The 26,948-nt window shown below is 41.8% G+C and overlaps 1 protein-coding gene and 1 long non-coding RNA gene across 8 annotated transcripts in view; one reads left to right on the top strand and one right to left on the bottom strand.

The window, feature by feature from the left end:
- The window catches only part of sorcs1 (sortilin-related VPS10 domain containing receptor 1), a 203,731-nt gene that overhangs the window by 23,646 nt on the left and 153,137 nt on the right, over positions 1–26,948 (bottom strand). For all 7 annotated transcript variants that reach the window (XR_013909575.1, XR_013909576.1, XR_013909577.1 and 4 more), the window contains exons 11-16: positions 25,543–25,645; positions 20,747–20,823; positions 18,324–18,415; positions 17,874–17,981; positions 14,282–14,399; positions 12,732–12,865 (exon numbers count right to left, since the gene is read on the bottom strand). Coding sequence is in view for 3 of the 7 variants with exons in the window: in XM_026169679.2 (XP_026025464.2) it covers positions 12,732–12,865; positions 14,282–14,399; positions 17,874–17,981; positions 18,324–18,415; positions 20,747–20,823; positions 25,543–25,645 (632 nt within the window). In the remaining 4 variants the exon portion in view is untranslated. The remainder of the gene's footprint in view (positions 1–12,731; positions 12,866–14,281; positions 14,400–17,873; positions 17,982–18,323; positions 18,416–20,746; positions 20,824–25,542; positions 25,646–26,948) is intronic.
- Positions 1,555–5,886, top strand: LOC145429352 (uncharacterized). The gene is made up of 2 exons (XR_013909579.1): positions 1,555–3,643; positions 3,701–5,886. It is a non-coding gene; the product is annotated as an uncharacterized LOC145429352 (long non-coding RNA).

Consider the following 26,948-nt stretch of genomic DNA (forward strand, 5'->3'; position numbering starts at 1 on the left):
AAGTTCAATGCATTCTAATTTCTTTTCGGAGCCTTATCCCGAACGATTATCGCCAGAAAACAGGTCAGTAGAAATGTTGAATATCATTTGTGATAAGAAAAGTAGTCTGCTTAAAAAGTCCTGTAGAAAATATATGATAGAATGCTGCGACGTGATGCATCAAATGTTACCGCTATGGACAAAAGGAGGGTAAATAATGACAAAGTCGCCGATTTCTTTAAGAATCTAAAGAAATTCCTGCTAACAATGTCCAGAGACAAAATTGACTTAAATGCAGTAACTATGTGTAAACAGAAGCCTGATGAATCTATCCTAGTATTCATAAAACGCTTTATGCACTGTTGGACAAGCTAGAGGTGCAAATTCAGCTCAGTTTTCCAGCAGCCGCAGACACCCAAAGCAAAAATGAATTTGTGTATTTCATTTAACATAAAGGGTGAAATGTTTGCTGACACTGATAACAGCTTATGTTTTCTCTGCCCTATGTACCGACATGATGGAGAAGGAACATCCTCTGTGTCAGCTGGACCCTCAGCAGAGAATGAACTCAACATCCTTTTGTCCGGTACTCTATGTCACACACTGTGCCAAAAAAAAAAAAACGTGTACAGACGCCACTAACAGGTAATCCCATGACTGGGAGCCACACTTTTGTTTCTCTCACACTGTTCAACAACATGATAACTGCTCACACAAGTGAAGGTCAAACAGTGATTTTGTCACATAACTCAGACATAGGTTATGATATAACTACACCATGTCGTCACATAGATCTAACCTACCCTATCCACTGTACTATTTCTGCACTTACGTTGCCAGCTGAATACCAGAATATGACATTGTGGTCTAAAAGTGAGAATGATATAGGATTTATTGACTGTACACTTTATCACGTACACATATTAAAACACAAGATCCCTGTGTTTTAATATGTGTATATGTCAAGCAACATCCCCTTTCCACGGAAAAAGCCGCAGCTCTAGATGTCATCATAGGAGATTTATTGACTACAGGAGTAATAAAGCCCACACTCCTGTCAATCCTGTGCCAAAGCCTAACAAACCTGGCGTATGGCGTTTCATACAAGACTTGAGGCAAATTAATGCAGTCAACATTCCTCTGCCACCTCTCGTTTCAGATGTTCACAGCATATTGACGTGCATTGCATACACATTTTACCGTGGTGGATTTATGCTCCGCTCCTTTTTCTCATGAAGACACACAGCCGTTATTTGCATTCACACATAGAAATAAGCAGTACACTTGGACTCGTTTGCCCCAAGGCATGATAGACAGCTCTGCTGCTTTCTCAATGGTGCTCCACTCCTCCTGAGGGCTGTACTCTGATCCACATGTGGATGACCTCCTCCTCTGTGCTGAAAGTGAAAAACTATGTCAAACTGCTACACACATGCTTCTCCAGCACCTCCAAAAGACTGGCCACAAAGCATCAGCAAAGAAAATGCAGTACTGTCAGACTTCTGTTCAATATTTGGGATTCACACTGTCTCACGGAAAACGTTCCATGACTGCAGACAGGGTCAAAGCTGTGACCTCTGTCCCTCGTCCCACTACACAGGAGGAAATGTCGTCCTTCTTAGGCATGGTGAACTATTGCAGACAGTGGATACCAGACTGTTCTTTTCATGACCACATTCTGCGTGACTGTTGTAAAAAAAAGACAAGCCTCCTCGAATACTGTGGTCCACAGAAATGACTGCCTCTTTCAATGCATTAAAGGGAGTGCTGACCTCCGCCACTCAAAGGTGCTGTCCGTGGTTGTTCAGGAATGCCGGCCTGCCTGAGAGCAGTAGCAGCTTGCTCTATCATGATAAGGGACTGCGAGAAGCTCACACTCTCACATGACACTATTCTACACACCAATCACCAGGTCATGACCATTCTAGCAAACATAACTACACAACATATGCAAATCTCACTATAAAAGCGAGCAGCACACCTGATTCGCCATGACATTTATTGATACTATTCTGTGTTCTTCTGACCGACAGGATGGCTCAGACAGGCTTGACGTTCATGACTGCATGACACATATACAGGAATCCACAGCACCATGTCCAGATTTAGAGCAAACACCTATCTCAGACTCAGCCACGGTTTATGTGGACGGGTCCTGTTCAAGGCCGAGTGACAACTCATTTCTTTGTGGCTATTCAGTGGTAACAGTGCCTGACATCATACTAGAGGCTCACTCATTACCATTTCACTCAGCACAAAAAGCAGAGCTCATGGCTTTAATACGCGCCTGTGAGCTACATTTGGATAAGCATGTGACGATTTGCGCAGACAGCCGCTATGCATTTGGCGTTGTGCATGACTTTGGCACATTGTGGAGACAGAGAGGATTTAGATCTGCTGATGGAAAATAAATTGCTAAATTGTGATTTTGTTCAAAGACTTTTTCAGGCTATACAGCTACCATCGGCCGTTGCAGTTGTAAAAACGAAAGGACACAGTACAGCTGACACAGACGAAGCAACAGGTAATGCCTTAGCAGACGTGACAGCCAAGGCTGCAGCTGCATCACAGCTCCCACCGCCGCAGGAAGTATTATCTGTGCCCCTACAGCTGCCACTTGTTACACTCCCAGACTATTTAGAAACAAATGTTGATTTAAAATTCATACAAGAGCAAGCCTCTGCATAGAATAATGACTGTACCTTAGATGACAGAGATGGCTTATACAAAATCTTAAGGGTTTGATTGCCCTCCCATATTCCCTGATGCCAGTCCTTGCCCGACATTTTCACTGTGTGAGTCATGTCGGACAAAGAGGGGTAATAGGGGCAATAAAATCAAGATTTGTAATTGAGAAAACATTGCATGCAGTAAAAAGCATATTAGCAACCTGTCTAACATGTGCGCCAACTAATGTAGGTAGCTCAAAAGCAAAACATCAGCATTTACCACAACCAGATTTTCCATTTCATACATTACAAATTGATTTTACACATATGCCAGCACAAGGAAGTATCAAGTACTTACTGGTAATAGTGGATCAATTTAGTAAATGAGTAGAAGCTTATCCAACCTCAAAAGAAACTGCAGAAGTAGTCTGTCAAAAGTTGAGCAATGAAATAATACCCAGATTCGGAATACCTCACCAGATTAACAGTGATAGAGGATCTTCATTCACATTAGAAGTATTCAAAAATGTGCTAAAACTTTAATGACCTGGGTCAAATTACTTACTCAAGTCCTGTGTGAGATTAGAATGACTCAATCTGAAGTAACCAAATTATTTCCATTTGAAATAAGACTATTTCCAAGACCATGGTCAGCTTCAAGAGGGGCACCGCTAGTAGAAGGTGATGTATATTGCATTGTCCACTGATGTTCACAACCTGGTAGAAAAACTGAATAATAACTATCAGAAAGTTTGTCTCTCTCAGCTTTTCCCCTCCACAGTTCCACCAGTGGAGACAAGGAGACGCATGTTGGAGAAGCCACTAAAACCAAGGACACTCTGGGAGGCCGCGTTTTCCAGCCCCCAGGCTTTACTGGCAGTGTCGAAGAACCAGCATCCTCACAGACGGACAACCTCAGTGGATTCATGCCAGCAGGGTTAAGACCAGCCCAATCGGACCATCTCAGGCGTCGGATCAAGCAGACGACATCTCCGGCGAGCCAGCGCCCGGAACTAGAGCAAATAAACACACACGGGTAGATGACATCTCAGGCGAGCCAGCGCCCGGATCCAGTGCACACACGCAATCACTGATTAACACACAACGTCTGAAAGAACAACAACAAGGTACTCAAACATCCAGCAGGAACAGAAAGCCAAAAGTACCACATGATGTCTAACCTGATAAAGCCAGACTCATTTCATCTTGATAATGGAGAAAATGAAATGCCCATTGTCATCATACGACGCTTATTCTGTGTCTCTCGAACCTGGGACCAGGCCAGAAGACGACTGAAGAACTGTTTTTCTTATATATTTAGGTTATTTATCACATCTATCGCATTAACCTTAGGATTTCTCTTTGCTATTTTGTATTGTAAACTGCAACCATGTTCACATTTCTGCAGGTCATATTTTGCTGACTATACCTCATGCTCCATTTTGCAAGACACCTACTTAATGCACTCCTCACGTTCCCTAAAATCAGTAAATAGCAACATAAACGCCACTAATAAACCATTTTATGCGCCCTCTAGAACAGGAGCTAACGCCTGGTATGAAAATGCCAGAACAGCCGCTCGTGATTTAGGAAACAGTAACTGTTATGTCTGTTCAAAGGCTAATCCAGAACAGGTAATAGTAGGATACCCCATATCCGGTTTCCCCCTCACTGAGGGACTAGAGAAAATCGGTGGAGATAATGCTCTCTTTAAAGACACTTTACAGTTGACTCTGAGCCCTCTCGACTGCCTACTTAGACACACACACACACCAACTAACCCTGAGACTCCATTAGGCGAATTATTGAAGTTATCTAATGACACCGCAGGGACCTGCGCCCCAATGAAACGCCCTAAGAATAGGTTAAAGCCCTCACTACCCCTAGGACAGATCCCTCTCCATTTTAATACTAGTATGATATGTCTGCGCAGACTAAAGTTAACTGGCCCAGACACACACATAGATTATACAAAGGATAACTATACATTCTTCTCTGACTCCCCAGGTGCACGCTGTAATGAGACATGGCTAGCTGTCTCTGTGGCTGAAGTTGTATCATATCTGGAGGAACACACACACACAGTTCAAGTTCGAGCAGAGAATCGATCATTGTTCCCCCAGACGGTGTATTAAATGACACTGACTGGGGGGAGTTAGTTAAATCACACATGGTCACGCGCCTGACCAGACCAATCCCACATGCTTATTGGTTGTGCAATAATACCCTTAGATTAGCTTTACCTGTTAATTGGACCGGTACCTGTGGTCTAGTAACCGTTGATGTATGCTGTACTTTCATTCCCAATAACACCGCTCCTAACGGTTCATTCACACAAGCTATGAATAAACTTGAAGCATTGCAGATAGAACTAATTGCCAATGCAGGTCACGGTCAGTGGCTACATAAGTGGCTACAGGACACGTTTGGAAGATGGAAGGAACTAATTGTAGCCTTTGTAACCGTTGCAGCATGTTTTTGATGATTATTGTCTGTTGTGTGGTACCCTGTGTACGTTCAATGATAACCCGTATAGCTACTAGTACAGCTACTTCAATGTATTTGCAATTGGCACAAATTGACCCAGATTATGTGTCAGATGTCATCAATGATGTTCCTGATGTGTATATTGAACATTAGGTTGTGAACTATTACATTTTATGATTTGCTTTTTATATTATGTTATTACATTTGTGATTTTTCCTTTCTATTTGAGTTATTATTTTTTAAAAAATAATAAAAGAGGGGAACTGTTATGATATTTTGATACCACGGTAAGCATTTACAGGATATTGTTTTATACAGGAAAACTGTTACTCAATAAGGCCCATATACTAGTTGTTTTTCTCTTTCTCTGTGACCCAAGAATTAATGTGAGACTCACAAGCTGGTACCTCAAGGTCGAAAACACCACAGAGATGAGACCACTTCTTTACTCCCATCCTCCTTTTTCCTTATCTCCTGGAAAAGGCTCGTTAAAGGCTAGGTGGTTTGTTTCAGAATTCACTGATGAAAGAACTCTGTATTTTATGTCTAGGAGTGTATTTTGCTGGGATGATCATAAATTATAGCTGAACTGATAAACTACACACAGGATACTTCTTTGCTCAGAAGGCAGGAAGACGTTTCCTTATTTGGTCTGTACCGGTTTGAACTGGGAAAGCTGACACACGAACCTTTTTTCATCTATATAAACTGCTGTGTATCAAATAAACCTTTGAGTCGATTGGGAAGGCAACCTAAAGCAGTCTCTGTTTTCTTGTTCTCCCAAGCTGCTCCCGAGCTCGTACTAACACGCTGAATGGCATACCTGAGTGTTACTTTGAATAATTAGGAGTCTTATAAGGAAAGGACAAACTCTGCTTATCGCTCACGCCACGGAGGAAACCCGGGAAGGCAATTTCCTTCAAAGATCATTTCAGATTGAAATTCAACATGGAACCTTAATGTCATCTAAGTATCGACTTCAAAGGAGCCGCAGCAGCTGCTTCTTCGGTGCTCTTTAAACACAGCCCACGAGTTGTTTGTGCCATAAATTAAAAGGCAGAGCAGCGCTGTGTCCCCAAAATGATAGGGACAAATTGCCCCAATTAGCGCGACATGCACACAGATGCAAAAGTGTTGTGATTGTTAATGAAAGCTATTAGGCTCAGTGATTTATGGTTTTGATAGAGCTTATTTCAAAAGCAGTCCTCCTCGAGAGACCTGCAGGTATGGGACCAACGTGAGGAAAAAAGAAATACGCAGGAAAACAAACATTAAAACTGCTGATAATTCAAAGAAAATATTTTTTGTCTAATGTAGAAAAACATTCTCTGTGACTGCAGCTGTGATATCAGGAGTCACCAGCACAAAGGCAGGTGTGAAATATCATCTTTTTTTCCACTGAACACTTTGTCCTTTCAAGAGGTGACGATGCCACACAGTTATGGGAATGACTACACACACACACATACACACACACACACACACACATACACACACACACACACTCACACACACACACACAGTTATATGTTTGAGCAGCTAACTGGTTTCCATTTAGCAGCAGCAGCCACCGGGAGAATGTGCCAGAGCTGCTCTGCAATTATAATCTGGAGGATGTTATCCTTCACGGTGATCTCTTATCTTTTAATCCCTCACTTAAACCCAGTTTCCTTAAACCCCGGGACATATTGCAAATGCATCTCTACATCTGATAAGACCAGGGCTCTGTGCCAAATACCAGGAAATACCTCGCGTAACAATTAGCCGCTGCTATGTGTTGTTCTCTGTCCTCCAGGTGATGCCATCATACCCTCGGTGATGATGTATGCGAGTGTCCCACATAACAGAGCCCACGCTTTCCTTTGAGTTACAAGCTACTGAGAAACCAAACGACTCTGATCCAAGTGCCACAAACAGAAGCTTCTTGTGCACGGATGTCAGCAAAGCAAACAAACAGATGGCAGCAGTGGTCCAGAGTGGCAGTTAGAGTGATGTCTGGGAGTCCAGCATGAATGACTTTAACTGCCATAATTATAAATTATGTCAATTTGTTTTCAATATGTTATTTATTTCCTTTATTTATTGTTGTTCCTTTTGGGGTAGGAACTAAGTTTCATTCTGTGTTGTGCACAGGCGCCTTTAAGTGCCGCAAAGTACAGTCTAGAAAGCATGTGCAAAGAAGCTAAACTGTAAGTTGACTAAGTCACAAGAAGGAATAAATAAGCTGTTTTAAAGTAAAAGAAAGCTGTAAAGAAGAAGAAATTGGGAATTATTTTCGTTAAGTTTTTGTTCCTGAAGCGGACTCATTCCCTCAGTTACTTGCAGCCAGCGAGGTATGTTAACTGTGTTTGTGTATCGCGCATTTGTTAACTTGGGTTTAATGTTTATTTGTAATTTTTATGTTTGGTCATTCTGTACTTTTATGTAATGACAGTTTGACGGTGAATTTTATGGTGGTTTGGAGGAGAAGTGTGACGGAAGAATAAATCCATCTGTGAATGAAGAACCGTGGTGTTGTGTATTAACTGGAGGGAATCATACTGACACTACAAACATCCCCGCCCCTCCCTGAGCCTGGTTCTGCTGGAGGTTTCTTCCTGTTAAAAGGGAGATTTTCCTTCCCACTGTCGCCAAAGTGCTTGCTCATAGGGGGTCATGTGATTGTTGGGTTTTCCTGTATCTATTATTGTAGGATCTACCTTACAATATAAAGCGCCTTGAGGCTAGAGCAGGGCGATATGGCCAAAAATATTTATCACGATATATATTTGAAAATTTGCGATAACGATTTAACCGACGATATAATTGATGCGAGACAAAATACAACTCCACAACATTACTAGCGCAAAAAGACAACCTTCCATTTATTTTCACTTAAACAAGAAGCTGGTTTTTATGTACATTAAAGCTTTATAAAAATGTAACAGTGCAAATGCAAATTCCTTGCTGAAAGTTTAACCAAAAGGCATTTCCAGTAGAAATGGGCTGACATATCCTGAGCATAACCATATATAATATCCACTGAACTTAAAAAGAGGTGCTTTGCAACATTAAACTGCAGTGTGCAGTATGTATTTTTCGGACCATAAGGTGCACGGGATTATAAGGCACATTAAGCGAAACAAAGCAGTCAGATAAATCAAACTTTATTAAACTCATTCTTCTTGCTTCCTCCACTTCTGTACCATTGATTCATTAATGTTGAATTCTCTGCAGCGGCTCTATTCCCATGTTGCTGCAGTATATTAATGACTAACCTCGTATTGTGGATGGATTATCTCAGTTGTTCTCCTGACTGAAGTTTGGTCCGTTTACAGCATCCTGCCATGCGATTGCATTTGTCTCTAACCATGAAGAACCTTCACGTTAACTTTTATAAGTGGAAAAGTGTTAGTGTTCGTCCTCCAGCTTCACTGTTTATGTTATGCTAACATAGCTGTGTCGCTAGCGATCACGTAGCACATCATTATATACCAGCTAGCCCAACTTCAGTAACCCTACAAACGTCACTGCTGTTTAGTTTCCTGTCTTCATTTATGTTGGAAGTGATAGCAGAGCTGTACGTTTGATTTTTTTCAGAAATCTCTCGGTCAGAACATGCTATATCATGCTTAGGTAACTAGCGAAACTAGCGAGCTAACTTCCGCTAGCTTCCTGCTAACTTCTAACTCCGTTAAATGTAATAACTTTAGTTTTCATGGATGCCTGGAAGTTAAACTTCATAGTTACACCTGGTAAAGCAGCAATGCTGATCGTTTTATTAAAGATGAAAGAATTTAGACCGTTTTTAACTCTAAGTGATGCTGCAGTGTTGTTTGACCTGAAGAATACGGAGTTTAGGACCCAGATTACTCCCAGATTTAAGAGCATCTTAGTCCGACAAATATGACAATAACAACGGCCGCTTGCATGTTCTGCAAAAAAATGTGCTTTGTTGTGTATCTGACGGACAAACACCAAACCAGTTCCACATCACGGAAGTTGCACCATTTTTACAAACCAATTCTGGTTCATCTGTTTCACTCAACAATCGGCCATGTGCGTATGAAAACAAAGGCACTGCGCATGCGCGTTTTACTCCCATTCTATCGCGATATTTCATTTTCCTATCGTTGCCTAACATTATACCGGTATTACCGTGAACGGTATAATATGGCCCAGCCCTACTTGAGGCGACTGTTGTTGTGATTTGGCGCTTTATAAATAAAGCTGAGTTGAACTGAAACACCATACAATGAAAAATGGGACGGGGCTGATGGGTGCACTAATAGTGTGTAATACTATGAGGGGGACACAGTGTCATTCCTGAACTTAAAGCTCTGGCTAGTTTTTACTTCCATCTGTGGAGGGAAGAAGCAATAAGAGAAAAATGAAACACACTCAGTTTTACATTTATCAAACTGTGGCTCTGTCTGCTCTCTTCTCTTTCCCATCACCCCCAACCAATGGAGGGTGAATGGCTGAAATCCAATAACTGTAATAAAGTAGATTATTCTACCATTTGCTGGTAAATTGTATTGCTGGGTCACTCAGTAATTGACCTTGACAGGGGTCATTTATTTCAGATATATTTTAATGTACTTCAAAGGTCCCTGTAATGACAGGCATTACAAACACTTCATGTTACATGTGAACAGCCATCTTTGAACAGAGGGCGGGGCTTACCACACCAACTGTCTGTCATCTAGAATCCTTCCCAGACACCTTAACACCCACTCATATCCTGGGCCATTTGACCTCAGTAAATCACATGATAGGGTGTGGCCAGGTGTCACAGTGGTTCCACCCGAAACCTTGATTTTGACCCACACCTGTTTTCACACCTTGGCTCGTGTGATTAAGCAGAGGATCAATAAGGGGTCCACAACCCTCCTGGGGGACGCTCCCATAGGCCTTAAAATCCTAGAACTGAAGAAGCTTCTCGGATGAAACGTCTTCAAGGAAACTTAAAGAAGTCCAGACGCTTTTCTCTCCGAGCTCCTTAGACCCGCTCTGCCGTACCACCTTACAGAAATTACGGTGGCTTTGTGTTAAGTTTGCCAAGCCCAGGCAACTGTGATGTAAACATTCCTAACAACAAGTATAAGATATTTTGGTGAGGTTTGCGTTTAGCAGCAATATTTAGACAACACATCTGCTGTGGCTGGTTGGGGGTGAGTGAAGGAAGACAGAAAACACAGTATAGAAAAGAGCCAGAGATCAATAAAAACTAATAATTAAATGCAGCGTGGTGTATAAACACATAGTGAGTGAAAAGGTGAGCAAGAAAGATGCAATGCATCTTGGGAAGCTTGCAGCAGCCTATGTTAACCCAATATTATATTATTATATATAACCCGATATTGCAGAATAACTATATGCTTTAGCAAAAAGAAAAGTTTGAAGCCTAATCTTGAAAGTAGAGATAGTGTCTGTCTCCTGAATCTAAACTGGAAGCTGGTTCCACAGAAGAGGGGCCTGAAAACTGAAGGCTCTGCCTCCCATTCTACTTTTAAATACTCTAGGAACAACAAGTGATATTGTACATGAACTATAAGGTCTTTAAGATAAGATGGGGCCTGATTATTCAAGATCTTGTATGTGAGGATTCAATTCTGGATTTAACAGGGAGCCAATGAAGGGAAGCCAATACAGGAGAAATCTGCTCTCTCGTTCTAGTCCCTGTCAGGACTGAAGGCTTTTCAGGGAGTTTCTAGAACAGCCTGATAATAATGAATTACAGTCGTCCAGCCTGGAAGTAATAAATGCATGAACTAGTTTTTCAGAATCTCCAATAAACCTTTAGTATAATTACTGGAAAGTCTTTTGTAAAGAATTCATATTCTTCAATAAGATTAAATGCAATATTTTTTTGCACTACAGGCTAGATGTGGTTACAGGAACATTATGGTTTAGGTTAAAAATACCTCACTGCAACATTAAAATTATATTTAAAGCTACATCTAAAGCACTGGGTACAAAACATCATTACCAAATACACAGTAAATCATATAACATGTAATATTTTTAAAATACTATCAGCATGTTTTATCAGCTATGACAAAATGTAAAATTCATAAATACAATCTAAGAATAGATAAACTAATGAATATGATGAATCCTGGTACTGCTAATGATTATTAACAATAATGAATTATCATTGTGTGTTCACAGTAAAATTCATAACCTGTTAACATCCACCAGATGTCAGTTCGGGTTAGGCTACATTTTGGCCACATGCTCAACAAGCACAGTTTGCTTTGAGGTCTTTTTTTTTTTTTTAAGGTTTAACAGGTTTATTTACAGGATTGTTCAAGGTCAAAGGCAATAACAAAGTGGATGGTAAAGTGTTAAGAGTTCCAGCAACTTTGGTTTAATATTGCAGGCTTTCTAGTGCACACACACACACACACACACACACACACACACACACACACACACACACACACACACACACACACACACCGAAAAGGGCTCACAGGAGTCAGACTTCTTAGCAAAAACAAAAAACCCAGCAAAAACACAGAGAATCCAAACACTCTGACGATGTCGAGTGTTTACTCCAGCTGTGTTTTTCTTTTTCTTGTTCAAGTCCTGATCTCTCTGGCAGCTTTTACAATCAGAATTATGATCTGAATGCACTGTGTGCCAAACACATTTTGCTTTTCCAAGAGCAGCTCTATAAATTCTCTACAGGCTCCTCTTGTTTAGGGTGTTTCTGTTTACATCTTCATTTATATTCCTGTTATTTCAGTTATTCTATTATATGTGGTATACAGTATGACAATGTCTAAGGCAGGACAGGGAGAGAAAAATAGAGGATTGGGGAAGACATAATAAAAGAACAGAGTACAAAAAGAAATACACAATGTATCGCCAACTACCGCACCTGTAAGAGAACAAACATACAACACCTGGAACACAGACACTCAAAAACTCACAGGTAGCACCGACACAGCCACGTGAATGGCTCTACCCACTGTGACCCTACGCATGCATGTGCTGTATGAGGGAGAGTGTGTGTGGGTGTGTAAGGAGAGAGCCAGGAAATAACTGGCTCAGTAGGCACCCCCATCTCCCACACCCAGCCACGGGGGGGGTGTAGGGTCTGCAATGACACCACCCAGTCCGGGGCCTCCACCCAAGACGGTAGACCGGAGTGTTCAGATGAGTCTTGGGACACACACAGGAAAAGGACAAGACACCCTGGTCTGGGTCTGGGACAAGCTGCACTCAGCAATGTATGCTTCCTCACCTGAGAAAGCCCACCCCACCCAAGGGGGCGCAGACCAACCCCACGCAAGAAGGGTCTTAGCCAGAGACCCCGGGAACCAGGGCCCCAGGCCCTGTAGCCGGACCCACCCAGAAGAGGCCAACCCGCCACCACAAGCGCCCCACACCCCAAGACCGTTAGAGAGCACCAACCCCAGTCCCCCACCGCCACCAACTGAGGCAGAGACCCAGGCACAGTTCTCCAGCTCCCAGGGAGCCACCAGAGCCCAGTAGTCCCAGATTATACTTATTCAAATCTGATGAATTATTAATGCACAGTTTAAAAGTGGGGATTGTAAAGTGTTAGCACATACAAAGTGGACTGAATGAAAATTAAATACTGACCATTCAAAGTCAGCCTCTGTGCAGTCGCATGGTGCCGATGTCATGGTCACTGAGTATGTCTTTCCCATAACGCACCTGGATGTGGGCTTCAGCTTTCGGTAGATTCTTTTGACTCCCATCAGACACGGCTCACCCTGCAGGGTCCAAAAACAAAGCCAAGCGGAAAGAAACAGAGTTTGAAACTGAAGTGATTTTGTAACTCCGTATCCACAATAAATAACTTACAGGATACAATCAGCCATGTGTGCAAAGAACACCGTTCTTGTTCAGCGCATATTTACGGGCTCGTGGCATGTGGCGTGCTCAGCTCAGCAACTGTTCCTCCGTTGCAAGCGTCACACTGTCGAATGTGCTGCTTGAGTTCTTTTTTAAGGGATTTTTTTGTGATATTGAGATGAACGACTGTGAAGGAGTTTCAGCTGCAAACGCTGCCAGAACCTAATCCATTTTTAGCCACGTGTCTATGTGTGGGAAGTGAATATAAAATCAGTCGAGTACAAAAAGATGTGAAGATATCAGCAGCCTGTTTCCACTGCATCCTTCATCCTACACTGCTGCTCTCTTTTTATTACCACAACATTCTGTCTTTGTGCATTAGGTGTCACTAGTGAGATGGCTAAAAACATTCTTGCCAGCATCCACAAATACAACTGCCAGCTCCTTCCCTAACTTAAACACAAAACCTCTGTTTTCAGGTGGTGTTTATTTTTTATACCCACACTACATTTGGGCAGTTTAGCCCTGTAATTGGCTTGGACTCTTGTCATCTTCCATGCTATATGTTTTGATCATTAGCCTGCTTTGAGCATATGGGTGTCTAAACCAATTACAGAAGTGGGCCATGAATAAAGGCAAGCTTTAAACGTCTGGCTCTGCTTCAGGCCCGACCAGGCTGAGGAGCTTTCGGAGCAGGTTTAACGTATGCTGGGAGGTTCACTTAAAGCATGAGGGAGGAATCGTAAGGATTCTGCGCTGGGAGGTCTCCAGCTTCACAACACAGCAAAGCTGAAAGCGTACAGCGAGGGGCTCTGAATCAACCAAACTTAAGAACTTGTGTTTGGAGGAGATGGTCTCCACAGACTTCAGAATTCCTTCAATGAATTTACTTCTCATTAGGAAATAATAGTTCATTAAGTAACAAGTTTAATTCCTTTAAGTCCTGCCTTTTACTTACTACCATTTTATTCCATGATTCCTAATCCTAATTTGAAAGCTCTAACCCTAACATTTCAGAATATTGGAATTTTGGCTTTTCAAGACATGCAGTCAAAGGGGAAACTGTCTATAATTCAAAGTTATTTAGTTTTTCTGCTAAACATTGCACTTGGGGTTCGTATAGCTAGGGTACTTAGACCTGGTTTCATAATGATGTGTTTTACTGAAGCAGCTCATTAGTATACTTTTTAAATTAAAAATCATTTTAATAGTCTGCCTCTTTGAAATGTTATTTAATTAAAAATAGTTTTGAAATATAATTAAAGGCTCTAAAACATTTTGTACAGGGTGTAAAAAGAATCAAAACTCTATCCTGATCTGATTAAATGCTGTACCTGGTTGTGCAGGTGCCATGTCTGATAATCTGCCTCTATACACCTCCTGTTGAAAATGGACCTGAAGTCTATTTTCACCAGTTGCCACTCCGATCGATGACTGACATGTCCAAATATCCTGAAAAAAGAAAGCAGACACACACGCTGCACTCGTTAAATACAAAACACGATTTGGATAATGATCGAACTAAAACGATGTTAAAGGAAAAGTCTGGTGAGCAAATCCCACACGAAGATCAAAGCCGGGAGTGAATTCATCCTGCTAATAAGCACTGTCTGATGAATCTTATCATCTAGGCCACAGAGCTGATGTTTTTTTGACCACACATGATTAAAAACACATCTGTGAGGCTCATTGTTGCGCTGAATGTCGTGAGCCATCGTTATCGTGAAAGGAAGCACGGAGGTCTATTAACGCTGATCCTGCGCGTTCAGCTTTCGGATGCCCCAAATACACTTCAGAGCATCAAACTGAAAATGCAACCAGAAATAAACAACTTCATTAGCTAGCATTTGATACTACCAGCAGTGGACAGCTGTTTTAGGAAATTACAGAGAGCCTTTAAAAGTGAAATACTAAACAGCTGATAAAGACTGTGAGTGAAAGAGACAAATGCTTCAACAGATGATCCGTGCAAGAAAACTGCTGCAAGCATAGATATATAAGATTTACAGGTTTGTGTCAGGGCACTGGCTCTTTTGAGATTATAGTGTGTTTGTGACTCTCACATTATAAAGAGGGTTTAAGTTCAATGTTTACAGTTTAGCCTTCAGTTTAGTTCTTTCAATGTTTTGAGTTTTTCTTGTCTTTGAAGTCTATAGTTGTCTAGTAGGTTCTCTTTGTGTCCTTGTGTCCCTCTCTCTTGGGATCTCTGGGTCTTAGCCTTGTTGTTATGTCTCTTCTCCCTTTTCTGCTCTCATGTTCCCCACCCTGCCATGTCTCCCTCGTCCCTCCCTCTCTCCTCTCTGTGTCTCTCTCTCTCTAATTCCCCAAGTCCTCGTCATGTCTTTGTGTTTGGTCTCCCGTTTCTATTTCTAAGTCTGTTTCTCTCCCCGGGCCCAGTGTTGAGCTGTGCATCTTAGTCTGTTTCCTGTTTTATTTTGACAGTCTTGCATTCTGTGTTCAGTTTTCCTTCCTCCTGTGTCATTATGTCTATTCGTCCCAGCTGTGTTCCCCAGCGTTTCCACTTCCCTCGTCACCCTCGTGTGTTTATAATATGTGGTCATTGCCGGGTTGTCTGTTCTTATCATGTTCCAGGTCTCCATGTCTAGGTTCCTCGTGTCACCATCCACGTTCCCTGTGTCCAAGTTTAGTGTTTAGGTTAGCTCTCCCAGTTCAGTTTATCTAAACTCTGACTTTGCCTTTTGCCTTTTGTTTTGTCTGTTTTGCCATTAGTCCGAATAAATCTGCACTTTTGTTAAGATCAGTCCCGCCTGCGTTGTGTGCATTTGGCTCCTCACTTAAAACACACAAGATCTGCCGCCTGCGATCCATCATTGGAAGAACCAACAGGTAACAGAAAGGCACTTTTTATCCTCCATTGTATTTTTAATTTACTAATCTAGCAGTCTGCCTCTTTGAAACCTTATTCATCCATCCAATGATCCACTTTGTTAACCACTTATCCAAGTAAGCATCATCGGGATGCTGGAGCCTATCCCCGCAGGTGTAGGGCGAAACGTAGGGTACACCCTGGGCTGGCTCCTCATCCATCACAGATGAGAGCATATCTTTGGACTGTGGAAGGAAAGCAGAGCACCAGAAAGAGAGGCTACAGGAGGTTTGAGCCAGAATTCAGCTCGGTATCTTGTAAAGCACAACTGCTTATTATTTACTTGATCACTTGATAGCATGACTGAAGTCACTCTTGAAATCCATCCAGTCACCAGTGATTTGTCTAGGCTTAGGGCTTAGGCTTTCGCAACATGCTAAAAAGATTTCAGGGACTAAATGCTGGATTTCAAGTGAACTCTCATTCATTTTGTAGGTACAGTTTTACTGTTAAAAGTGTTTCGATGTAAGTAGTGCAAAGAGGTGAAAAATCTATGTAAAGGAGAGCACATTAACCAAACCCAAACCCGGCCTACACTCACAACCCTAACCCTAGACATACTGCCAGAGACATGGAAGTTAAAACAAAAAGAGTCGCTGTTGCATGGCTCTGTCTTGCAGCAAGTGACCACCAGTTGCTGGATTCTAGTAGGGAGCTGGGAAATTGGAAAACACATTAGACTCGAGAAGGCATCCAACTTTTCATTCAAAGCACACGTGACAGAAATAGTTGTGCAGCGACTATAGAGAGCCAACAGAAAGTTCAACCTCAGCTTACTTTGTCACCTCCACACAGCTTCCCTATCCAATAAAGGGTTTGTTGGTTTTATTTTATGGTGTCAGCACAGACTGAAATGAAACATGGAAAATAAGACATATTGTGCAATAAATTGTTCTGCTGGAAGGCTTTAGTCTTTACATGCGATTCGTTAACAGTGACTAACACTTGAAATGTTCCCAATCTAAAAACGAAATCCACAGTATATAATTTCCAGCGTTATGCTGTTACTAAAAACCTTTTCTTTTAAAGTTTAACTTAATCAGAACGAAAAGCCATATTTTTTTTATGTACTGGTCAGGAACAAAACACAATCCAAGGTTATGAGACTAAGTGGATAAATATTCCATCTCTAGCTAAATTGAGTGGCTGCGTGTCTTTGCACTGACCCCTCCTCACCATTCATACCACAGCATATTTATCACAATCAATCTGTCAATTAGCTTCTGAGGCACCCAGCCATGACAGGCACTTACTGTAAAAATGAGTACAAATTGATAAGAAAACAGTGCATGATGGTCTTATGAAAACTAATGGTGTGTCTGCCAGCTCAGAGGCTCTGCATTCGAGAACTTATTCTACCAGCATCGCCTTTAGCTCCCCACCCTCGAGTCCCACCAAAAGAAGAGCTGCATTTTCCTTTTTCTCTCTCCAGCTGTGCCCTATCACTCTCCTGTAAGGCCGACTCCACAGCCAGCTGTCAGTCTGTCATTTATGGCAGGTATCATGAAACATTGATGTAATGGCTGTGGTAACACGTCCCAAAGTCCTAAATCTCTGCTCCAATAAGGGAGCAGTGCTGCGTCATAGCATATGCACGCACTTCTGCTCTGGGCTGTTCTAATAATAAATTTGAAAGAACACAGAAGGAATCTTCATAAATCTGATTTCTGAGGGCACGCTAAATCATCCCCATGCCTCTCTCCACTTTCTAATGCAGTTAAAACTTTATAAAGAAATAAAGTTTCTCGTCTGTTTTCTCAGGCATTTTTTGATCACTCTTCTTCATGCTCTTCAAATGGGCAGTCAGGTTGTCGCTGAAGCATTGATCTCCTGTGATCATAATCAGCAGACAGCCAGTTTTGATGTTGGCTAGACCTTGACAGAAACCTTTTTATTCATGAAAAGGAAAACGCACAGTCAGGAATCCTGAATAGAGCAGAGCTATAGATGGAAGCGGCACAGGCTCGGGTCACGACGCGAGAGAGCGCGCATTTAAAGACACCAGCAATTTGCTGTTCCTCTGTTTTTTTTCTACTCACGTCATGATGAGAGTCTCCTCTCCGGGCTCTCCGAGCACCCCGTCCACAAACAAGGGCGTGTTGGTGAAGCTGTATTTGTTCCACTGCCGTCCTTCGTCGAAGCTCAACCTGGGAACACAAACAGCTGCTTCACAAGGGGCCGCTGCTAATCCCTCAACTGTGTGCGCACACTAATGACCCTGAGAGTTGTCTAACGACTTTATTTTATATTCCGCGCAGGGCTGAAGGTTCTCCGCTCGGAGAACGCTGATCAGTGAGAGCAAAAGTCATTACAGTCTCAAACCCAGAAAGCCGAATGACAATCATCCAAGGTTTTCTAAACAGAGTCGTACCCTCCCTTCGTTCCAAGACAAACTCGTTTGCCTTTACTTGACTAACTTAGGACTTGCAGTTTCCTCAGAGAAAATTAGTCATGCTGTGACAAATGGCGTCTCTGTCATAATGACTCACCACAGGTGTCGGATGGGAAGCGGAGTGTGTCTTATTGCCACCAAAGCCCCTCCTTGGTCAAGATACAGCACTGCATACTCCTCATCAAAAATCTGCTGGGACAAAAACGCTTGATGTACTCTTACTTGTATACACATTTGCACACACCCACCCTGTCATTTTTCACAACAGACACACTCATACATGCAAATCATGGCCCTGCTTTGCTACATTACCTTCCAAATAATTATTTTTCATTGCTGTGTTTAATTAGAAACAAGCCTCATAAACTGAAGTGAATCTAGTGATGTAGAGGCCGTCTAATGTGCGGTTTATGCAGCCAATGAATTCAGCCGGTCTTTAGAAGTAATATGATTGGTGACCTTAAAAAAATCTGGCTGTTGTCTGAGGACTTATATTCTAAACTTGAGGATAGGCAACGAGCGAGGAGGAGGATGTTTTCAGCGAGAGGACAGGAGGTCAGTCGGTTCATTGTGCTCCATATGGCGAGCGGCTGTTTGTTCAAGATTTAACGGGGCACATCGTTGGAAAAATTAATTATCAGACATGAGGCTGTAATATTAATAAATATAACATATTTGCTGCACTGCATGATTGTGTAATTGCAGGAAGTTGATCTTCGCCAACAGCAGTGACTTGGCAAACTTTGTGACTCTTAAATTAAAATTTGTTTGTGCTTGGAAACAAGAACAACTGATCTGATTAGAACGTTGTGGCGCCCGAATAGAAGCTGTGGGGATGAGTTTGTTTCTGAACAATGATGTTGATTTTTTAATTGGTCTTATTTATATGTGGATGAAAATTTAAGGGGTTTCCTGGCTCTTACCTTTTCTGATGAGGTATTTGATTATTTGTTTGATAAACTTTTAAAGTCAATTTCAAGATTTTGACATTTTTAAAGGACTTTTTACTGTTTTGTTTCGTTTCTTCATAATCTGCATCATTGTCTTGATGTTCTTGGGTTCAGTATGGGTATAAAATATGAGCTCAGGAGTCAATTCATGCTTAGGGTTGGATTAATGTTCAGCCTTGGTGGATGAATGCATTCGTTTCAGATTTTTTATTTTACTAATGATGCTTATAGAGTTACTCTAACTTTGCACTCTCCACCACCAATGTTAACTTTTCCATAAAACAAATCCCAAATTATTTTTGTAACAGTCATTTTGCTAATTGCATCCTGTATCTCCATCTGAGGGGTAATGTCTGACCTAATCACCTCATACTCATCACTGCACATTGGTTTGTTTACATGTGTGAGGCTTTTTTTTTAAATGAAACTCAGAAGCTAAATGGGATGGTGGATAACCACATGGATGATTATGATCAGGGCTGCAGGTCATTTCAGACTGACAGCCAGCCATGTTTACTGGAACTGGAGTCCACAGACAAGCGAAATCAAACAGAGGAAGACAGGCGGATGTTCTAATGCGATACACAACATTCAATGCTCAGGTCCCAACTGCTCACTTTGCCTTGACGTTTTTTGAAGCCAAGCTAAAAATCCATGTTAGTGAATGAAAGTCAGCTCTGGAAATACTTTCATATACACTGTGAGCTGCTTTCCTACACATTGTTTTCACCTTCCCAGAAATCACCCAAGAGAAAAATACAAAGACCAAACAGTCAGTTCTCCAGTGGGTTGGTGAACCACACACACACACACAGTGTATGGTAAGTGGATCAGCCTGCAACTGTCCTCTATATTTCTGTATTTATCCACCGACATGCAACCACCTCTGGGGGGGAAATAAAGCCAATGCAGAAGTACCCAACACTCAAGTCACTGAGCTGGGCCTCTCCACTGTGTTTGTGTTCTTGACAAATAACATGGCGCAGTGCATCCAAGAAGTGAACATTGGAATATTCTTTTTGTTGTTACCTGACACTAATTATCAGATATTTGTGTCTCTGAGATTCCAAAACTAGTGAAGGACACGTTGGCTCGACTTTCATACATCTTTTATATAAAAGTATATGCTAACAGAAAAACATTTAAAATAATATTAATGAATTTATGAATATTTTTATGAACTCCTTTACTCCTTTTTTCAGAGGGATGGTTATCCTCTAGTCTGCAATGATGGAATAACAAGATTAAAAACTTGAATATTCCATACAACCAAACTATCTCTAAACTTTATATAAAGTGGTGTTAAACTAAAACACGGAGCTAAAGCGTGAGAGGACTCGTTCTGTTTAACAGTCTGGTCACTTGTGATCAGCTGGAAAAGAAAGTAATGTTCTCAGTCAGCAGGAGACTGCAGAAGTTGACAGCGTGGTTCGTACCAACTGTTAAATGTCAGTCAGCTGTTGCCATGTGAAGACTTAGAGCTTAGATACTTTTTCCTCAAATGTGACACATATGCAGAATTAGTTTACCAGCGAGACATCACAACGGTCCAAAAACAAAGTTGCCTCACCTGTCTCCACGTGTTTCCTGCGTCCGAGGTGATGAACACACTGACATTGCTCGTGGTCAGTTCTGCCCCAATGGAGCCTGGACGTGAGGCCAGTTCACAGAAAGGATAGAAAACAAACTTGATCAAGTGCTTTGAGGTGGAGAGACAGTTTGATGCACAAAAAGGAAATTAATTTCTGACAAAATACAACACGACTTTTACACATTGTGTTCAGACAAGAGGTGGTTCTACAGCAGGAGGCACCAGCTTGCAGCTGCAGACAGTTGCTGTAATTACAGTCCTCTGAAAGATCTATTGTGCAGTGCAACATTTGCCCATACCCCTAAATTAACCAATAAATCCAGATTACTGTATCCCTCATTCAGCAGTTCTGACCACATTAAGACAAGCTTCCCTAATTCTGTGCAGACGGCTGTAATTGCTTTAATTTAGCCCGTAATTGGTGCCAGGTGGTGGTTTTTCCAGTTGTCCCCTACTCTGAATGCCTCTTGAAAAACAATAGGCTTCACACTCATCATAACATACAAGCTACACGAGTGCTGAATATTTAGATTTCTGCTGAGCTCCAGTTGATGTTGTCACCATGCTGGTGTGATGTACAGGTGTGCTGTGGATACAGTGCATCTGTATCATGCACTAACAGTGTAATACACTTATAATTCACAGAACTATAATTGTATACGTGCTAATGTTTAGCATCTCCTCTAGCCTCATTTTGTCTTGTGCTTCATGATACTTTCTTCTTTGAGTGATTGATAATGATTTCCTCGAGTCTTCCACCTTGACAGTGGTTCAGGGTTGGGTTTAATTAAAAACATAAGATTAGGGAGAACTCAGCAGATGTCTGAAAGACGTCGTTGGTAACCAATTAATATTCTAAAATACACGTTTGCTTTCATCACTGTTCTGCTTCCTGTCTTTGAAAGTTATAAAGTCTCCAGTTTGGGGTCCCATATGGCACTACGGGCGGTCGAAATAACAGATTTACTTTCATTTTGACTTCAAAAGACAAGCAACAAATGCTGCAATGAACAATTTAGAGTTGAGATGAAATCTTGGGATGCTATTATTATAAAGGTCTCATTTTTTCTACCTAACAGTTCTGTTTTAATGTGTCACAAACTGCACTGTCACCCAGACATAGAAAATAAAGATCTACTAGATCTCCTAGCCCTCACATTGCACAACTTATGAGCATAGAGTCTTGCGAAAGTACTGTAGACTACTGCCTACAAATTCCACAGGACTCCAAACAACAGTGACCATGTGGATTATAGTCCAGTTTCCTGCTACTGACCAATAAATGAACTTGTAATAGCAATCTCAGCTAAATAAAGGCCGATTAAATGTTGATCCCTTATCCTACAGTGAGCTCAGTGTTCGGTCTCACTACTATAAAGGCTATTTTGCTATAATACTGTCTAAGTGTATGTATATACACTTAGACAGTATATTTATGAGACTGGATATTTAAGCAGAAATATCCAGTCTCATCCCAGCTTTCAGCTCAGAGACATTCCCAAGCATGTCAGAATCTCATCAGCATGTCCTGGTTCTGCCCTTGGAGTTTCCTACCAGACAGAAAATCTGACCTAAACCTATGGTAGTGGCTTTCCCCTGCTCCCCTCCCGTATGAGCTCTTCACCCTCTTTATGGTTGAGTCTGGGCCCCCTACAGAGGAAGCTGTCCTGTTGATACTATCCTCAATCAGTCATGACCCACAGCTTGTGGTCAAACACGAGGATAGGAGCTGACCAATAAATCGACAGCTTTGCCTTTATGCTTTTAACCACAGAGACTGGACCAGTGATTGATCGCATCAGTACTAATCCATCTGTCAACCTCCCGCTCCTCTCTTCCCCCACGGATGAACAAGACCACAAAACTATTGGAATGTTTAAAAGCCCATCCCATGTCACATTGTGAATGGGCTAATGTTCATAACATAACATTAATTAATCACAAGTGTATGAATAGACTCAGTATCAATAGATCATTTTAGCTTTTAATGTGTCTTTCAGCTCATGGACTTGATGACCCTACCTTAAAGCTAACCTTTCCTCATAACTCTGTAAAATGGGATTTTTACACAATGCCGCGATGTCTCCCATGTCATCTGCCACCTTTTTTACTAAGGCAGAAAAAAGTAAAACTGAGATAATCATTCAGAACCCAGGACTTTGAATAAGTTTTACTGTTTTAGGACTATTTCCCAATATTTTTAATCCCCAAATAACTTCCAAATGATGGTCTGGGACAGAAAAGAAGAAATAAGCGAAGAAGAAATAAGTAATCATTCTCATTCATTTTCACCATTCTGTAGCTGAAATAATGACATAGACTGAAATAAATAAGTTAATTGTTTTACTCCCAAATCAGTGAAACCGACTTATCCCACAGTGGTTCATAAAGGTCATGGCATTCATGCTGGTAGGGTAAACTTGGCCTTCTCCAGACACCCAAGGCCGGTGCCTGCATGTTATTGACAGAGCCGGTCCACACGGGAGTAAATATCACAGATGTGAATCCACCTGGGGGCTGCTGATGTCACATTACCTTATTTTTGTCTTCACGGTGAATCAATTAGAGTCCTTGCCTATTTTTCACGTGTTCTCAGGAACAATGCTGCTCTGAGGGGTTTTTCTGTTGTCAAGTTACAGTGGGGCAAAAAAGTATTTAGTCAGCCACCGATTGTGCAAGTTCCCCCACTTAAAATGATGACAGAGGTCAGTAATTTGCACCAGAGGTACACTTCAACTGTGAGAGACAGAATGTGAAAAAAAATCCATGAATCCACATGGTAGGATTTGTAAAGAATTTATTCGTAAATTAGGGTGGAAAATAAGTATTTGGTCACCTCAAACAAGGAAAATCTCTGGCTCTCACAGACCTGTAACGTCTTCTGTAAGACGCTTTTCTGTCCCCCACTCGTTACCTGTATGAATGGCACCTGTTTGAACTCATCATCTGTATAAAAGACACCTGTCCACAGCCTCAAACAGTCAGACTCCAAACTCCGCCATGGCCAAGACCAAAGAGCTTTGGAAGGACACCAGGAAAAGTATTGTAGACCTGCACCAGACTGGGAAGAGTGAATCTACAATAGGCAAGCGGCTTGAAAAAATCAACTGTGGGAGCAATCATCAGAAAATGGAAGACATACAAGACCACTGATAATCTCCCTCGATCTGGGGCTCCACGCAAGATCTCATCCCGTGGGGTCAAAATGATCATGAGAACGGTGAGCAAAGATCCCAGAACCACACGGGGGGACCTGGTGAATGACCTGCAGAGAGCTGGGACCAAAGTAACAAAGGTCACCATCAGTAACACACTACAACGGCAGGGAATCAAATCCCGCAGTGCCAGACGTGTTCCGCTGCTGAAGCCAGTGCATGTCCAGGCCCGTCTGAAGTTTGCCAGAGAGCACATGGATGATACAGCAGAGGATTGGGAGAATGTCATGTGGTCAGATGAAACCAAAGTAGAACTTTTTGGTATAAACTCAACTCGTCGTGTTTGGAGGAGGAAGAATACTGAGTTGCATCCCAAGAACACCATACCTACTGTGAAGCATGGGGGTGGAAACATCATGCTATGGGGCTGTTTTTCTGCCAAGGGGACAGGACGACTGATCCGTGTTAAGGACAGAATGAATGGGGCCATGTATCGTGAGATTTTGAGCCAAAACCTCCTTCCATCAGTGAGAACTTTGAAGATGAAACGAGGCTGGGTCTTCCAACATGACAATGATCCAAAACACACCGCCCGGGCAACAAAGGAGTGGCTCCGTAAGAAGCATTTGAAAGTCCTGGAGTGGCCTAGCCAGTCTCCAGACCTCAACCCCATAGAAAATCTGTGGCGGGAGTTGAAAGTCCGTGTTGCTCGGCGACAGCCCCAAAACATCACTGCTCTCGAGAAGATCTGCATGGAGGAATGGGCCAAAATACCAGCTACTGTGTGTGCAAACCTGGTAAAGACCTATAGTAAACGTTTGACCTCCGTTATTGCCAACAAAGGTTATGTTACAAAGTATTGAGTTGTATTTTTGTTATTGACCAAATACTTATTTTCCACCCTGATTTACGAATAAATTCTTTACAAATCCTACCATGTGGATTCATGGATTTTTTTTTCACATTCTGTCTCTCACAGTTGAAGTGTACCTCTGGTGCAAATTACTGACCTCTGTCATCATTTTAGGTGGGGGAACTTGCACAATCGGTGGCTGACTAAATACTTTTTTGCCCCACTGTATCTGTTTGTGTTTTAAGGTGAGCTGATGCCAGCATGTCACATGCTTGCGGGAGTGATATACCGATGCTAAATGCAACAAACACTACAGTGCAACTGCAAAGAAGAACAAGTCATGGAAAATGGACAGAAATGATTAATAACTAAGAGAAACAGACAGATATCTTAAAGTTAACACAGAAGAAAGAAGAAAAACAGTAAAGGAGAAGCATTTTTAATCACTAATGTCTCTGCAGTTTGGAGGCTCTTTCATGTTACCTTTGCTGTATACTAAAATCTAAGCAAACCATAGAATACCTTACTTTATTAACTGAATAATGCACATATTGTTCGACTTTCCTTCTACAACCCTGGCAAATCAACAACAGTGAGCACTGGTTAGATGTTTTAACCTTTCAGTCAAGGGCTAAAAGTCCTTTTATTAAATAATTTAACGACAGATAAAAACATGAGCTTTGTCTTAAAGAAAACTCCTCAGAAGTCCAAGAAGACACGGAGAATGTAGACGACGTGCCACTCGAAACATATTCCCTCTCACCCACCTGATGCGACAATGATCCCCGGCGCCGAGTCCCTGCTGGCTATGTTTCCAGATGTGTAGGGATTTGCAGACACGTGAAGATGGAGATGTAGTGAACAGTACGGCTACAGAGAGAAATCAAAAACTCAGTTATTAAAAAAAACCTCCAAAAGATGCTTCTGCGCAAAACTGCTATTGCCTCAATGTGGATCGGCAACCCTCCCAAGTCTTATGTTTTATCACAAACACCATTTCCCCATTGACTGGCCTCACCATTAATTTTGATTGGGTTAACCTTTACAGGCACAATTCTCATTACGACCCAGCAAAATGCCACTGGTGCAGGCCATGTTGTGACGGGCTGTTTAGAGGTTTATTAAAGCTCTGACATTTCCTGACAAATGACTGTATAATATGGGTGGAAGGCGAGGCATGCCACTGAATCGCTAATTGGTTTATCAAAAAAGGTGATTATTTCTGTACATACAGTCATTTCAAGAGGACATATGTGAAGGTGTGCTACAGTGACACCAACTGTCAAACTCTTGTCATCTAGCGACATGTATTAGTAAAAGGTGATTAAAGTGAGTCGTGCTCATCCGAAACTTGTACTGATGAAGCGTCTAACCCTTGTTCTTTGACACTTGTATATTTTGTTGCTGCCACAGACACGATAACAGATGGCTGTAGCTCCTCCTCACCATGACGCACCTATGGCATCTAAACGAAGCATTTGTTAAACCTCACAATTAGCATTTCAACGGCTGCCACGTAGGTTATTTTAGAGCCAGAAACCATCAGATCTGGTCCAAGGATTGAGTTATCTGCTAGTCTTAGCAGTCTGATTACCATGCTGCACTGACCAGCTGCACTGGAGGGGCACAGATAGCTGCTGGAAATGAGTGTAGACTAATAAAAAACTAGAATTTCACCAACAGAACTAAAGCACAATTTGGTGTGTACCACACAGTAGGTCATACTTTTCTCAGGTCACTTGATTTTAATAATCTTCTAAAAGCAATCAAAACCGCAAACATGGTGCAGTGGTGATCAGCTCCAGTTATCAGTGATGAGACCTGCCAGCATCATCCAGCCCTGGAGGTTGCCACTTGGTTGCTTCTTAATTAACACAATGTTGTTAAAATAACAATGTGAGCAAACTTGTGCACAGTCTTGTGCTTTTCGAATATCCCTCTCCTTAACTGATCACCCCCATTGTTGTCTGCAAGGCACATCTTTTGGCATTTCTTAGCACCTATCTGGTCTTTACGTTTGACGTCATTAGCCGTTTCCGGGTCCAAACTCCGCTTTAGGTCCCAAAGTCAAACGAACACTGCGGCATCACTGAGAGTTACAAACTGTCTTCCATCTTTAATAAAATGATCAGCACTGCTGCTCTACCAGGTGTAACAATAAAGTTTAACATCC

This window comes from Astatotilapia calliptera, chromosome 6 (assembly GCF_964374335.1).
Source record: "Astatotilapia calliptera chromosome 6, fAstCal68.1, whole genome shotgun sequence".
NCBI lineage: Eukaryota > Metazoa > Chordata > Actinopteri > Cichliformes > Cichlidae > Astatotilapia > Astatotilapia calliptera.